This window comes from Nicotiana tomentosiformis, chromosome 3, assembly GCF_000390325.3.
Source record: "Nicotiana tomentosiformis chromosome 3, ASM39032v3, whole genome shotgun sequence".
Classification (NCBI taxonomy): Eukaryota; Viridiplantae; Streptophyta; class Magnoliopsida; order Solanales; family Solanaceae; genus Nicotiana; species Nicotiana tomentosiformis.
This window is the reverse complement of record NC_090814.1, coordinates 92,033,739-92,049,958: the sequence shown is the minus strand read 5'-3', so window position 1 is coordinate 92,049,958 and position 16,220 is coordinate 92,033,739. Positions and strand designations below refer to the sequence as shown.

General features: G+C 41.9%; 1 protein-coding gene across 1 annotated transcript; it reads right to left on the bottom strand.

The window, feature by feature from the left end:
• Positions 1-9,575: 9,575 nt before the first annotated feature.
• LOC138908168 (uncharacterized) lies at positions 9,576-12,560 on the bottom strand. Its single transcript, XM_070198815.1, has 2 exons — positions 12,389-12,560; positions 9,576-10,075 (listed from the first exon to the last, which is right to left on the bottom strand). The coding sequence occupies exons 1-2, from the start codon at positions 12,558-12,560 to the stop codon at positions 9,576-9,578; spliced, it is 672 nt and encodes a 223-aa protein (XP_070054916.1).
• Positions 12,561-16,220: the final 3,660 nt, after the last annotated feature.

Here is a 16,220-nt window from a genome sequence, read left to right as displayed (position 1 = left end):
AAGAGTTGAGGGAGAAGAGAGAGAGGGTTGAGGAAAAAGTTGATGGATCAGTTATATATATGTGTATAAAAGGTGACTATAAATAATAATATTTATAAAGTGTTTTGGTTTATATAATAAATATGGTGCACCTAAGAGCCCATTTGGATTGACTTAAAAAAAAGTGGCTTTTCGGCCAGAAAAAATAAGTTGAGTGCTTGTTTTAAGCAGTTTTTAACTTATTTTAAGCATTTTTTAACTTTGTCAAACAATGAAAAAAAACTAAAAAAAATCTTAAAAGCTAATTTGACCAGCTTAAAAGCCAATCCAAACACCCTCTAAGTCTATATCATATATATATATATATATATATATATATATATATATATATATATATATATATATATATATGTTATCCAATCATTATATACAAAATGTTATATTCATCTATTATAATAAAGTAAAAAAAGAATATATAATTATTTACATCGATTAATCATGATTAAATAATAAGGTTAATGTCCAAATCCATTTCTTTTATTTTTAATATTATACGATGGTTCTATTTGTTCTAATTAAGAAGATCAAGGCGAATATCTAACAAAGCTGTTGGTTGCTTTACAGGACTAATGAGAACAAGGGGTGTATATAGGTCGGGTTGGTTTGGGTTTTTCAATTACTAAATCAAACCAATTATTTCGGATTTTTAAATCTATAAACCAAACCAAACCAACAAAAGTCCGGTTTTTCAATCTCGATTTTTCTCGGGGTTTTCTAATTTTTTCCGGTAAAATCTTCATAGCATAAAATAGATGACTTGTGCTCTAATATTTCTTTGGATCCTAGTAGAATAAAACTATATAAGAAGTTATCCAAGAAAATAATACAAAATAATGTGAGACGAGTCATTATATTATACTAAAATACTCAACAAGTCACATAAAATAAATATTGCTAATTAATAAGTTATAATAGTAATAAGCATAATATAAAGAGTAAAATTTAGTTTACTCCCTTAACCTTTAAGGCTTGAGAAACTATACCCCCTCACATTTTGAATGGGAACGACAACCCCCTTATGCAATCCAATGTACCCCCTTAAGCTTTAAAGGTTGAGAAACTATACCCCTTTACTTTTTGAATGAGAACGATAACCCCCTTGCACTCAAAAGATGAAGTAAATTTCAAGGGTGTTTTACCAAAAAGTGTAATTTTCGATTAAACTATTTAATTTATATAACAAGGGGTTAAATCTAGTTAAGGATAATAACTCTAGATATTAATCTCGGGAACGTACGGGAGAAAGAGTAATTTCCGGTTAAACTATTTAATTTATATAACAAGGGGTTAAATCTACTTAAGGATAATAACTCTAGATATTAATCTCGGGAACGTACGGGAGAAGGGGACATATCCCGTAAATGATAGGTGATAATAAATGCAAAAATACTCTTGATGCATGAACATTAATGGAGATAACTAACAATAGATAGCAATAAATGACTTTTAAGTAAATAAGGAGAATGATTCACCCAAAAACGTATGGATTGGACGAATATTTCTCCTCACAATGATGAGTGACAAAAAGGTCCAAGATTTGCATGAACAATCCTCGGATCTGGTGAAAAGGTAGGGAATAATATGAACAAAGAGCTTTTTCAAAAGGTAATCTTTGTATCTTTGTGTGTGAGAGAGAATTTTATTCTCAAAAGTATTCGTATCAAAATCAATATTACATGCCCTTATCATTGTCTCTTTTTTCTATATATATGAGACTTTTTCCTAGAAAACCCTAATAGTACAAATAAAGGGAATATCCCCTAGAATATTCCCTCTTAATATCATATTCTGACAAATTAGCCGTTACAAGTCTTATCGTCAGTAATCAATCTCGACATCGACCTTTGTTGACCATCTCGACTACGACTCCTGTCAACATTTCGACTACGACTCATGTCGGCACCTCGGCACCTCGGCTAGTGACTTTGCTGCATCTTGGGCGAGCCCGACCGACTCTTTCCTCAATGCCATATTATGTTAAATTTCCTAGAGACGGATTTTGGCCCATACAAAGGGCATCTCAGCTCTTCCTTAGAACTTTTGTCCTTATAGCAAGAGTACTCGACTTTGTTCCCATGAGTCCAGAATGAACAAAATAGCACCTCAGAATAAATTTTACAATACTTTAATCATATATCATCGTTAGTAGAATGTGTCTGCCCCTACATGGCTTTAGACCATTCTATAACCACCACATAATGAATAATGAACATACTGTAAGATGCAGTCCATACCACATGACCACAAGAACAAAGTTTAAAAAGGAAAAAGCACTAATACATTCCGAGTAACTTAAAAAAAAAAAAGAACATACTGAAATATTTTTTCATTCTCTACCACTAAATAAATATAAGTATCAAAGGTTACTCACCTTGAAAAGTTCGTCTAGTTTCCAGATGACTCTAGGTTTTCCCCAAATTTATGTCAAGCTTTGGCTTAAAAGTTTAAAGTAAACACTGTGATTGATGCTAATTACCAGAATATAGCACCAAACTTAATCTAGCGCCAAAACGATTCCCTCCAAAAAGAGGCTATTCTGAATTTTTATTTTTATTAATGATAATAGTTTTTTTCCCGCTGATTTTTGAGTACAAGGGGGTTGTCGTTTTCATTCAAAATGTGACATATCCCAAGCCTTAAAGGTTAGGTGGGTAAACTAGATTTTACAAAGAGAAGAAGGTTTTTGTTTGTATCAGTAACCAATGTCGGTTGTAGATTAGAAGAAACTAAAAGATTTAGCTAGAAAATCCCCACAAACGACACCAAATTATTTTATCAAAAAGTGTAATTTCCGGTTAAACTATTTAATTTATATAACAATGTGTTAAATCTAGTTAAAGATAATAACTCTAGATATTAATCTCGGGAACGTATGGGAGAATGGGTAATTTTCAGTTTAACTATTTTATTTATATAACAAGGGATTAAATCTAGTTAAGGATAATAACTCTAGATATTAATCTCGGAAACGTACGGGAGAGGGGGACAGATCCCGTAAATGATTGGTGATAATAAATGCAAAAATACTCTTGATGCATGAACGTTAATAGAGATATAACTAACAATAAATAGCAATAAAGGGGTTTTAAGTAAATAAGGAGAATGATTCACCCAAAAGCGTATGGATTAGACAAATATATCTCCTAACAATGATGAGTGACAGAAAGGTCCAAGATTTGCATGAACAATCCTCAGATCTAGTGAAAATGTAGGGAATAATATGAACAAGAAGCTTTTTCAAAAAGTAATCTTTGTATTTTTGTGTGAGAGAGAGAATCTTATTCTCAAAAGTTTTCTTATCAAAATCAATATTACATGCCCCTATCATTATCTTTTTTTTCTATATATATAGGACATTTTCCTAGAAAACCATAACAGTACAAACGAAGGTAATATACCCTAGAATATTCCCTCTTAATATCCTATTCTGACAAATTAGCCGTTACAAGTCTTATTGTCAGTAATCAATCTCGACCTCGACCCTTGTTGACCATCTCGACTACGACTCCTGTCGATATTTCAACTACGACTCATGTCGGCACCTCGGCCGGTGACTTTGCTGCATCTTGAGCGAGCTCGACCGACTCTTTCCTCAATGTCATATTACGCTAAATTTCCTAGGGACGAATTTTGGCCTATATAGTTAGTCCATCCACTTAAAAAGGCCGACGTCAAAGGGCCTTGATAAGAAGACTCTATATAACGTGATCGAAGTGTTTGGATAAGCTGGATGAGCCGTAGTGATTAGGGGCGAGTAAGCAACATGTCCCATTGTAAACCGTAAGTTCTAGGGTCGCACATCCCGCGATTCAAGGTGATGTCATGGCGGCTGACGTCATTATGGCGCAATTTCCCGAGACGCTGCTTCCTTTCGCGCGTGCCTCCTGATAGAGCTTGCCACTTCGGTTGTTGTGTCATGCAATGATGGTCCATTTCTTGGTTTTGATGCCTTCATCTTTATAAATAGGGGTGCGTGGGTAACGCCCTAATATTTACGAAACTTCTTGTACCCTGCAAACTCAGCATCTTCTTCTTCCTCCATTGTTTGAAATTCCTTAGTGGTTTTAGTTATTCTCACTGCTCTCAACCCTTCTGTTCTTAAAACATCTTTTCTCACAAATATGGTTAACGTAACTTCTAGTTCTGGTATGGCAACTGACCCTACCCCATTGGCGGTACGTATGCCCCCTCACGACGATAGTGTTTTTTTTGCCCTTAAAGATGAGAGGTTTCCTACGGTGGAGGAAATAATTTCTCGCAGTGAAAAGATTAGATATGACTTTTCAAAGTTGTCCGAAGACGATCCTGAGGCCTCAGAGTCGATGATGAACGAGGTTGACCTCACTGAGTTTAGGACAAAGTTCAAAATTCCGGATCGCATCGATCTGATTCCGATAGGGCGCGATGTGGTACATGTACATCACCCAGGATATTGCACGTTCTATGCGTATACGTTCTATGTAGGCTATTCTTTTCCTCTTCTCCCATTGGCGGAGGAATTTTGCCGCTACTATGGCATCTGCCCGGCCCAACTCTCCCCTTATATCTATAAGCTTATCCGTATGTTGATGAAATATGCAGAGTTGGCTGGCCGTGGGGGTCTCACTTCGCCACCTGATGCATCTCTTTGCCACCTGATGCATCTCTTCGCCCTAGGTTTCTATAGGGGATGATGCTTCTCCTTCGCCATCGAGGAAGTAAAAGTTTGGTGGTGAAGATAGACGATAAGGCGAATCGTCAGTTCTGGCTCAACTATTTCTTCGTTAAGACCGAGGACGTAGTGGCCAACGCGAGCGGGTTCCCTGAGGCTTGGAATTACACCCGTAAGTATCTTTTTGCCGATCATTCGTTTTGCCTATTTTAGTCATAGTCTAACATTCCGTCCCTTCGTGCAGCTGAGACTTCGCCCTTCCCTTGGTTGGGGACATTCATGACTGGGTCAACCAGGTCTTGCCTCACATAGTGGGGATTCGTGAATGGCCGACCTTTATCAAGAAATTCGGGACTGCACCTTTCGTGACTGGTGAGTTCATCTATATATATATATATATATTTATTTATTTATGCATATATAATTATTACCTTTTGTCTATACCGTTTTGACGTCTTGGTCGCCTGCACATTGCAGTTTTGTACGAGAAGTGACAGTCTTCTGATTTTTCTTTTTCAGCCCGAGGACCTTTGAGAAGGCAGAAGGCTCTTACTCCGGTGTTTCGTAAGAGGAAGGCTGCTTCTGTTCCTTTTGTTGTGGTGAGGTTTGCTCGGTCATTGATTATTCCTGCAATAGGGCTTTCAACTTCCCCTTTTCATTATCAAGTAAACGAGGATGATGAGGAGTAATCGTCGCCGAATGACGATAACTTGCTTCCCCGTAAGAGGCGATCTGTAGATAATGGCTAAAGAGCTATCTGTGTGGGGAGTTCAGTGATGGAGGATTTCATCATCTAAGAAACGTCGACCATAGAACTTGGAGATGATGCCGAGCTACCGCCCACGATTCCGCCGTCGTCGGGGGCCGAGGAGGGTACATCTCTTCCTGAGGCCATGATGGATTCTGAAGGGCCGTCGGTGAGAATCCCTAACATCTTACGGCAGGATGAGCCATCAGCCTCGCTACTAGCCGATCATCCTTCTTCCCGGGTTGACACAAAAGGAAAAAGTATAGCCGAAGAAGGTTACGAGAAGGGCTCCGATATGGATGCTGAGGAAGTGAGGATGATGGGGGAAGGACTTACCCGACTTGAGGTTAGATTGGAGGGGGAAACACGAACTATTGCGATCCCCTTGGACCGGGATTTGCTGGTTGATACGGAGGACGTGGTCCCTTCTCTTGGTCCCCTCTGTTCCGATGTGGAGGGTAAAACCCTAGAGAATCTAAAGGATGCCACTTTGTCGAGGAGTATAGTCGGCCTCGCTCTTAGGGTAAGCCTTTTGATCTTTCTCCATTTTTATGTCGAGTACAGTTTTGTTCTTACTCATTCTTTCTTTCTTTCAGATCGTGATTTTGGAGATCGAGAGAGTCCGATGAGAGGAGAGGCGTAAGGCCATTTTCCAGAAGATGTAGCACAAATATCGTGAATACCGTGATAAACACCGCGAGATATGCAGGCAGTTCGGTGGAAACAACACTTTCCAGGCTCTCCGAGGTGAATTAAAGGAGAAGGATGATGAATTGATGATGGTCATTGTAAAATACAGCGTTCTCGAGGGGGCGTTGAGGGACAAAGAAGAGGAGCTCGAGATGAGCAGGGGGTCGAGGCCCAATGTGCCGACCTTCAAGCCTAAGTGGTCTCATTGCGCGCCGAGCTCGAGGAGTGTTAACTCAAAATGGTCGCTCTGAGTGGCGAGGTCGCTGAGAAGGTAGTTGGTTTAGAGAAGGTGTAGATGGACCATCTATCGGTTGCAAGGATAACATAGGCTTTAGAGATCGGGATCCACGTTCTTTGTTCAGAGCGGGAGAGTGCTTTGGAGATGGCCAGACTTAGAGAGGAGCGGCTTTATGAGCGGATAGGGGAGCTGGAAAAAGAGGCTTAAGGCCTTAGTGATCGAGTTGCTGCTTTTGAGAACGAGAAGGCGTAGTTATTAGCTCAACCGTCCTCCTCTCATGATTCTGCTTTTCCTGATATTCCACGGGATTTGTACGAGGAATGGATTTACACCGAGGCTCAATTGGATATATTCAGGGACTTGATGAGGGCGGGGGCTATTTCGGAAGCAGACTTCGAGGATGCTCGTGCTAAGGCACGTGAAGCTCGGTTTGCTTGTGGCAATGACCCCGCTACACCGGAAGCCGGTGATGATGAGGGGGCGGTCGTGGATCGAATTGAACAGGATGCCTGGTACGAGGATGAGTATCCCGCTGGCGATGGTGATGGAGAAGAGGTAGGTGGAGATGGCTTGGGTGTGATCAAGCTGGTGGTGCTTTTTGGTCGGGCGGTGTTTAGTTGTTTTTCCTTCTTTTTTGTTTAGCCGCAGGCTTGTGTGTATTTTTTGCGAGCGTGTATTCGAGCCTTTGTAGAAAAATATTTTAAGTATGAAATGTCAGTTCTGTCATTCGTACCTGATTCTTTTTATTTTTTCGGGCTTGTACACTTTTTTGATTTTGTTGCTTGGTGGCCTTCGTCGTAATAGATTTGTTCGAGTAGTCTAGGTTCGATTATGGCCGAGGGCCAGTAGTTGGTTCGAATAAGGTCGAACGTGTCACATGTTTAATTCGAACGGGGCTGAATGAACCTTTATTTAGTTCAGGCCATGGGCCGAGTTAGGCGTTAATTCGAACGAGGTCGAATGTAACCTTTAATTAGTTAAGGCCGTAGGCCGAGTAGGTATTAATTCGAACGAGGTCGAATGTAACCTTTGATTAGTTAAGGACGTAGGGTGAGTAGGTGTTAATTCGAACAAGGTCGAATGTAACCTTTAATTTGTTAAGGTTGTGGGCCGAGTAGGTGTTAATTAGAACTAGGTCGAATGTAACCTTTAATTAGTTAAAGCTGTGGGCCAAGTAGGTGTTAATTCGAACGAGGTCGAATGTAACCTTTAATTAGTTAAGGCCGTGGGACGAGTAGGTGTTAATTCGAACGAGGTCGAATGTAACCTTTAATTAGTTAAGGCCGTGGGTCGAGTAGGTGTTAATTCAAACGAGGTCGAATGTAACCTTTAATTAGTTAAGTCCGTGGGCCGAGTAGGTGTTAATTTGAACAAGGCCGAATGTAACCTTTGATTAATTAAGGCTGTGGGTCGAGTAGGTGTTAATTCGAACGAGGTCGAATGTAATCTTTGATTAGTTAAGGCCGTGGGACGAGTAGGTGTTAATTCGAACGAGGTCGAATGTAACCTTTTATTAGTTAAGGACGTGGGCCGAGTAGGTGTTAATTCGAACGAGGTCGTATGTAACCTTTGATTAGTTAAGGCAGTGGGACGAGTAGGTGTTAATTCGAACGAGGTTGAATGTAACCTTTTATTAGTTAAGGCAGTGGGACGAGTAGGTGTTAATTCGAACGAGGTCGAATGTAACCTTTAATTAGTTAAGTCCGTGGGCCGAGTAGGTGTTAATTCGAACGAGTTTGAATGTAACCTTTGACTAGTTAAGGCCGTGGGCCAAATAGGTGTTAATTCGAACGAGGTCGAATGTAACCTTTGCCTAGGGATAACAAAAATAAACTTCATGTACTTGTGCTTTGTTCATTGTCTTGGAGAGATTTACATATTTTCCAGGCACTGGCTGGTAGTTTAGTACCAGTCTATCTAGTCCCTTCATTGGTTGAACTGAAAAAATAGTGAGAGATCGAGCAATGAACTAGTCATCCAGTGTCTTCGTCTGTGCGTACTTCAATCCTGAAGTATCCCCGTCATCGCCTTGTTAAAAACCTGCTCGAGAAAACCCAATTGGGACAAAACTCGGGTGAGGGAAAAAGAGTGCGACTTTGGGGACCTCATCCTTTAAAAGTTGAAGTACTTGGGGTGTGTAATGTTCTAGTTGTTTGGTAATCGCTATGACCATTTGCTTGCTGTTGTCGTGATTTTGTAGGGGTCGTCCCAGTTGTTTTCTAGTTTGCCTTCCCGTGCATCTTTGCTCGCTTGTGTTTTAGCTTTAAGCGCGTAGACCCCGACTTTAATTGGCTTGATCTTTGCTCTTTTGTTATAGTAGCGTTCTGCTTATTGCTTTTGCGAGACCATTCTTAGGCAATGTTTTTATGGGCGTTTATGGGGCGAGTCCTGGGGCGCGAATCGGGGCGGGGCGTACATAAAACGCATCCGGGCGTTAATGAGAGGTGCAGATCCTTTGGGCGCATGCCCCAAGAGATGAGGCGCACGGTTAGGCGCAATACTCGTTTCAGAACCAAGACTCACGCCTGATGGAACTTAACCAATTGAAGGATAATTTTGATAATTGCCCTTATATTTTTAAAACTCCTTTTCGTTTTACCCCAAATCTTTCCCCACCCCCACTTTCGTTAGACAGTGAAGAATCGTCCATAGTTATACTCCATAGACAATGTCATTTGTGCTCTTAACAATGATACCAATATATCTCTGGCCAAATTCTTTTGTTTGCACCAAATTTTCTTTACTGTTAAACTACTAGAAAGTTATCCTCTCTCATATTTTAAAATATATATTCTAAAGGCATCTATAATGTTTGTCTTTATAGTTCAGAACTTCAGATCATTGCCATGGACTAGTTTGATTTTATTTCATTTTTATTTTTATTTACAAATAATCAATGACGCTTTTTGCTTATCTTGTTTGGAATATGGATTGTTATTTCGGTCAGAACATTATTGACTTATTGTTAAGATGTATCTCATTTATTAGTATATATTTTTTATTGTTAGTTCATATAATTACAATACTTATCTATTTTTTGTGATTTGTATGAATTTTCTAAAATAATTATGTAATTTTTATATTTAAAAATAATTTTAAGTTTATTTTAGTAATTATAAATTAAAGATCCATGTGACTTACGCCCCGTGTCTCGGGGCTTACGCCTCGTCTCATGTTGGGTAAAACGTCTCGCCTCACGCCCCCGCCTTTTAAAACACTGTTCTCACGTAGGCCATATCTCTTCGTTCCCCAACTTCCTCGAGTTTCTGCTTTCTACTGTCATCGTTCTGGGGTCCACTTTTAGGGAAGTATCTTAGGCTGGGCTCCCCGACTAGTATTACTGCATCAGTACCATAGATTAACGAGTATGGCGTTTTCCCTATGCTCGTTTTTGGCGTTGTTCGGTAGGCCCAGAGTTTTTCTGGTAATATTTCTGGCCACAGTCCCTTGGCATCTTCGAGCTTCTTCTTCATGATGTTCAGTATTGACTTGTTGGAGGACTCCGCTTGCCCGTTACCCACGGGGTGGTAAGGTGTTGACAATATTCTTTTGATGTGCCATTTTTCAAAAATGTCGGCGACCTTCTTTCCTGCAAATTGAGATCCGTTATCGTAACTGATTTCTTTGGGGAGACCGTAACGGCATATGATATTTTTCCATATGAAGGCGATCACATCATGTTCGCGTATTTGGGCGAATGCTCCTGCTTCTACTCATTTAGAGAAATAGTCAGTTAAAATCAAGAGAAATCGTACGTTACCTCGTCCCGCCGGGATGAGGCCTATGATGTCCATTCCCCATTTGATGAACGGCTAAGGAGAAGTTACTAAGTGTAGGTGTTCGCCTGCCTGGTGGATCGTTGGGGCGTATTTCTGGCATTGATCACATTTTCTACGAAGTCTGCGGCCTCCTTTTTTATGGTAGGCCAGTAACACCCCGCTCGTATGAGGCATCTAACCAAAGCTCGATTGCCGGAGTGAACTCCATAGTGGCCCTCGTGTACTTCTTCAAGGACGCGCCACATCTGATTTGGGCCTAAACATTTCGCTAGAGGGCCGCCTTATGTCCTTTTGTACAGGTCGTTGTGAACGATGATGTATTTGGCCGCTTGCATTCATAACTTTTTGGCCTCTTTTTTATCATTGGGGAGTACACCGTCCTGTAAATATGTGATAATACCGTTGCGCCAGTCCTAAGTCAGGTTTATGGTTCTTACTTCTATTTGGTCTATCGACGAGTTGAGGAGGTGGACCACATTTTGGTCTTCGGTTGTAATGTCTTTGGTGGCTGCTGCTAATTTGGCGAGGCCGTCTGCCTCGATATTCTATGCTCGAGGAATCTGGTCGAGCTGACATTCGTCGAACTCAGGTAGTAGTTTGTGGATTTCGGTCTTGTATTTTTGTAACCTTTGCTCCTTGATTTGGAAAGTCCCTATGACTTGGTTGACCACGAGCTGAGAATCGCAGTGCAACCTTAGCTGTTTCGCCCCGTATTTGAGTGCTAGTCTTAGTCCTATAATTACGACCTCATACTCGACCTCGTTGTTAGTCATGTTCGGGCACCTTATGGATTGGCGAATTACTTCGCCTGTTGGGACTTCGAGTACGAGTCCCAGTCCGGAACACCGATGCGGTAGATGCGCCGTCAGCGTATAGGACCCAGAGGTCTTGTGTTTGGGAAGAAGCATGGATGGCTTCCTTTTTGACTCCGGGCAGTATATGCGCACTGAAGTCGGCGAGGACCTGAGACTTTATCGTCGTTCGCGGTCGATATGTAATATCATGTTCGCTTAGTTCGATGGCCCATTTGGCCAATCTACTGGATAGTTCGGGTTTCTGTAAAATGCTTCCTAAGGGGAAAGTCATGACGACCGAGATGGGATGGCATTGGAAATACGGTCTAAGCTTTAGTGAAACTACGATTAAGGCCAGAGCTAGTTTTTCAAGATGGGGGTATCTGGTCTCGGCGCCGACTAGTGTCTTGCTAATGTAATATATGGGAGATTGCATACCTTTATTTTCTTGGACTAAAACTGCGCTCACAGCTACTTCGAACACGACGAGATAGACGAGGAGAGGTTGTCCTGGTTCCGGTTTTGAGAGCAACGGTGGTGAGGACAAGTACACCTTTAACTCCTTCCCGACTTGGACGCACTCAGGGGTTCATTGGAGGTCGTTCTCCTTTTTGAGTACGCCGAAGAACTTGTGGAACATATTGGAGGATCGTGAGATGAACCTCAAAAGAGTGACATTACGGCCAGTTAGCTTCTGGACCTGCATTTTGGTGGTCAAGTGTACTGGTATCCTGTCGATGGCCTTGATTTGGTCGGGATTGACCTCGATACCCTGCTGCGACACTAGGAAACCCAAAACTTTCCCTGAGGCCACGCCGAATGCACATTTTTCGGGGGTCAGTTTCATGTCGTATTGCCTGAGTATGTTGAATGCTTCTCTTAAGTGGTCGATGTGATCTTCTTTCCTTTTGGACTTGACCAACATGTCGTCGATGTATACCTCCATTATTTTTCAGAGTTGTTTTTTGAACATCTTCGTCACCAACCTTTGGTAAGTTGCCCCCGCATTTTTCAATCCGAAAGGCATGACCCTGTAGCAGTATGTCCCCTGGTGGGTGACTAAGGTGGTCTTTTCCTGGTCCTCTTCCTTCATAAAGATCTAGTTGTAGCCCGAGTAGGCATCCAAGAAACTTAGCAACTCGTGCCCGGCTATCGTGTCATTGAGCTGGTCGATATGAGGTAGTAGAAACGAATCCTTGGAGCAAGCTTTGTTCAGGTCGGTGAAATCTACACACACACTCCACTTGTCGTTCTTTTTTTTCACCATGACCACGTTGGCGACCCATTGGGGGTACTTCGACTCTCTGACGGAGCCGTTTTCCAATAATTTTTCCACTTCTTCGCGCACTACGTCATTGATTGCGGAGTTGAACTTACGTCGAACCTACCTCACCAGGGGGTAGAGTGGATCGACGTTTAATTTGTGTATGGTGATCTCCTTTGGGATACCTGGCATATCTGCATGGCTAAAAGTAAACAAGTCCGTGTTAGCAGTTAAAAATTCACGTAACTTACCCGATTCTTGAAGTTTGCAGCCGATGTAAGCTTTCTTGATGTGGCCGTTGCTATCAAGTTGAACGGGGTTGAGGTCCTCTATGGTCGATCCTGTGGCATCGGCCATATTAGGGTCTCTGATGATGTCCCCGCTATCATCGCTTACCGACCTCGACCCTGTTGATTTCTATGCCTCTTTCTCTCTATCTCTTGTTTGTTGGGTGGCCATGCAGTCTAGGGCAATATGGTAGCACTCTTGGGATATGCGTTGCTCCCCGCGTATGCTGAATATGCCCCATGGAGTAGGGAATTTGATAACTTGGTACAAGCTGGGGGGTATAACTCTCATGGTGTGTATCCATGGTCGCCCTATTATGGCGTTGTATGCCGTGTCCTAGTCCATGATGTGGAAAGTGGTCTCCAGAGTGACGCCGCCTGCCAGGACGGGAAGTGTGATCTCGTAGGATGTTCGTTCAATTGCATTGTTAAAGCCTGTCAGTGTGATGCAGTGTGGTACTATCTTGTCCTCGAGTTTCATTTGTGTGAGTACTCGGGGATGGATAATACACGCTTTGCTCCCATCATCTACCATAATTCATCTTACGTCAGTATCTAATATTTGTAAAGTAATAACGAGAGCGTAATAGTGATGGAATGCCAAACCATTGGTATCTGACTTATCGAGGGTGATACTTTCTTCGAGTTCATCATACCATTCATGGGTGATCGACTGTTTGAGCTTGTGGGTTGTGGTGAACTTCACGTTATTTGATGGAAGCATCGTCCCCACCACCGATGATCATGTGGATGGTGTGGACTAGCGAGGGCGGCTTCGGCGACCCTTAATGTTGTTCGCGTCCCCTGGCAAAGTTGGTCCTTCCCCGATCGCTCAGCAATTCTTTGAGGTGTCCCTGTCGCAGTATGTTTACGACCTCCTGTCTTAGGGCAATACAATCTTCGGTTTTGTGTCCTCGCTCGTGATGGAACTCCTAGAGGGCATTTGATTTTTTGGTATTCGGGTCTGACCTCATCATTTGTGTCCACTTTACCTTTGGTCCGAGCTTCTCCAAGGCGTAGACGATCTCTATATGTGACACGCAATAATTGTGAGCGGATAGTAAATGGGGCATACCTCTCTCATTTCGGTGAGTCCTTGTTCTCGATTGGGGTGGGCCTTCTTCATGGCGAGATAAGTATACAGCTGTATTTCTGACATATGGGAGATGTCATTCCTGGCTTGGCCGTGAGGCCACTGGATCTCTTATGATATCACTTCTCTGATCTTTTCTGGATTCTGCTTGTACTGAGGTCAGTCGATGAGTCGGCCCATTGAGGTCATCTTCGTCTGCTTGTACTTTGGCACAGTATGCATTATGTATTTTGTCCCAAGTCATTGGGGGATATCTCATAAGCCGATTTAATAATTTTCTTCTCGCCCTTGAACCATTTCTGTTCAGCCCATTTTGAAAAGCAGCTACCGCCATTCCTTCTGATACATTGGGCAAAGTCATTCTTACTCGGTTGAAACAGGCGAGGAAGTCCCTCAATCCCTCTCCCGGGGACTGTTTGATAGCAAAGATGTCATTCACTCTTGCCTCAGCCTTCTTGGCCCCGACATGGGCCGTTACGAACTTATCAGCCATTTCCTCAAAGATTTTGATGGACCGTGCTGGCAGTTGCGAGTACCAGGTCAATACACCTCCGTGAGGTTTTCACCAAATATATTTAGCAGAATGGAGGATACTAGTTCTTTGGCGAGATTATTTCCTTTCACGGCGGTGACGTAATGGGTCACATGATCCTCGGGGTTGGTTGTGCCATCGTATATTTTCAAATAAGGTGGCATTTTAAAGGTCTTTGGTATGGCATGTGGGGGCAGCTCTTTCACTGTACGGCTACTCGACGAACCGACTGGCGCCTCTCTTCTGCAATAGCTTAGGAGTGCCCGATATTTTATCGACCCTTTCTTGGTGCTCTCTCATTTGATTCCGAAGTGTCTTGTTCTCGTTTTCCATTTCCTCCATCCTTTTCAGAATGGCTATGAGAGCGTCGTCGCCTACGTTGTTAATAACACTATGAGTAATACCTGTCGTCGTGGGCAGAGGAGGCTGATCATGTTGCTCGTCCACTGGTGGTGCAGCGCAGGTACTAGCCTTTACTGCAGTTGCGTCCTGAACGAGCCTATAGAGGACCCTGGTCACTGTATTAATTAGCCAAGCCTCAAGGAGCTTCTTTATAGTTGGTGGTGTCTCCTCTCCCACGGATGTGGAGGCAGTCTTGCCATGGGATTTTGTGATGCTGCAGTAGGGAGGGGGTGATCCACCTCGCCTAGGAGAGGCATTGGGAGTTGTATCCTAGTCCACTACTTCAGAGCTTTCGTGGATGATGTCCATGAGGTAGGTTGGAAGGTCACTCATTATTCTCGTTCTTTCTTCACTATTACCTGCCATGTTAGATCTATGCATACAAAGAGAAAAAGGTTTTTTTTTTGCGTCAGTAACCAGTGTCGGTTGTAGATTAGAAGAAACTAAAATGATGAGTGACAGAAAGGTCCAAGATTCGCATGAACAATCCTCGGATCTAGTGGAAACGTAGGGAATAATATGGACAGGAAGCTTTATCAATAGATAATCTTTGTATTTTAATGTGAGAGAGAGAATCTTATTCTCAAAAGTGTTCTTATCAAAATCAATATTACATGCCCCTATCATTGTCTCTTTTTTCTATATATATGGAACCTTTTCTTAGAAAACCCTAATAGTACAAACGAAGGGAATATCCCCTAGAATATTCCCTCCTAATAGCATATTCTGACAAATTAGCCGTTACAAGTCTTATCATCGGTAATCAATCTCGACCTTGACCTTTGTTGACCATCTCGACTACGACTCCTGTCGACATTTCGACTACGACTCATGTCGGTACCTCAGCCGGTGACTTTGCTGCCTCTTGGGCGAGCTCGCCCGACTCTTTCCTCAATTCCATATTACGCTAGACTTCCTAAGGACGGATTTTGTCCTATACAAATGGCATCTCAGCTCTCCCTTAGAACTTTTGTCCTTGTAGCAAGAGTACTCGACTTTGTTCTCATGTGTCCCAGAATGAACAAAATGGCACCTCACAGGAAATTCCACAATACATAAATCATATATCGTCGTTAGTAGAATGTGTCTGCCCCTACGTGGCTTTAGACCATTCTATAACCACCACATAATGAATAATGAACATACTAAAAGATGTAGTCCATACCACATGACCACAAGAACAAAGTTTAAAAAGGAAAAAGCACTAATACATTCTGAGTAACTTAAAAAAAATGAACATACTGAAATATGTTTTCATTCTCTACCACTAAATAAATATAAGTATTAAAGGTTACTCACCTTGAAAACTTCGTCTAGTTTCTAGATGACTCTAGGTTTTTCCCAAATTTATGTCAAGCTTTGGCTTAAAAGTTAAAAGTAAACACTATGATTTATGCTAATTACCAGAATATAGCGCCAAACGTATTCTAGCGCAAAAAGGATTCCCTCCCAAAAGAGGGTATTGTGAATTTTTATTTTTATTGATGATAATAGTTTCTTTTCCATCTGATTTTTGAGTACAAGGGAGTTGTCGTTTCCATTCAAAATGTGAAGGGGCTATAGTTTCCCAAGCCTTAAAGGTTAAGGGGATAAACTAGATTTTACAAAGAGAAGAAGTTTTTTTTTTTTTTTGCGTCACTAACCAGTGTCGGTTGTAGATTAGAAAAAACTAAAAGACTTAGCTAGAAAATCCCCACAGACGA

Bases quoted from the DNA above. Each gene is read 5' to 3' on its own strand.
- LOC138908168 (XM_070198815.1), bottom strand. From the start codon at position 12,560: ATGGCCGATGCCACAGGATCGACCATAGAGGACCTCAACCCCGTTCAA. The intron at 10,076-12,388 runs GTATCCCAAAGG...CTAAATGAGTAG, and splicing joins TAGCCATGCAGATATGCCAG to AAGCAGGAGCATTCGCCCAA.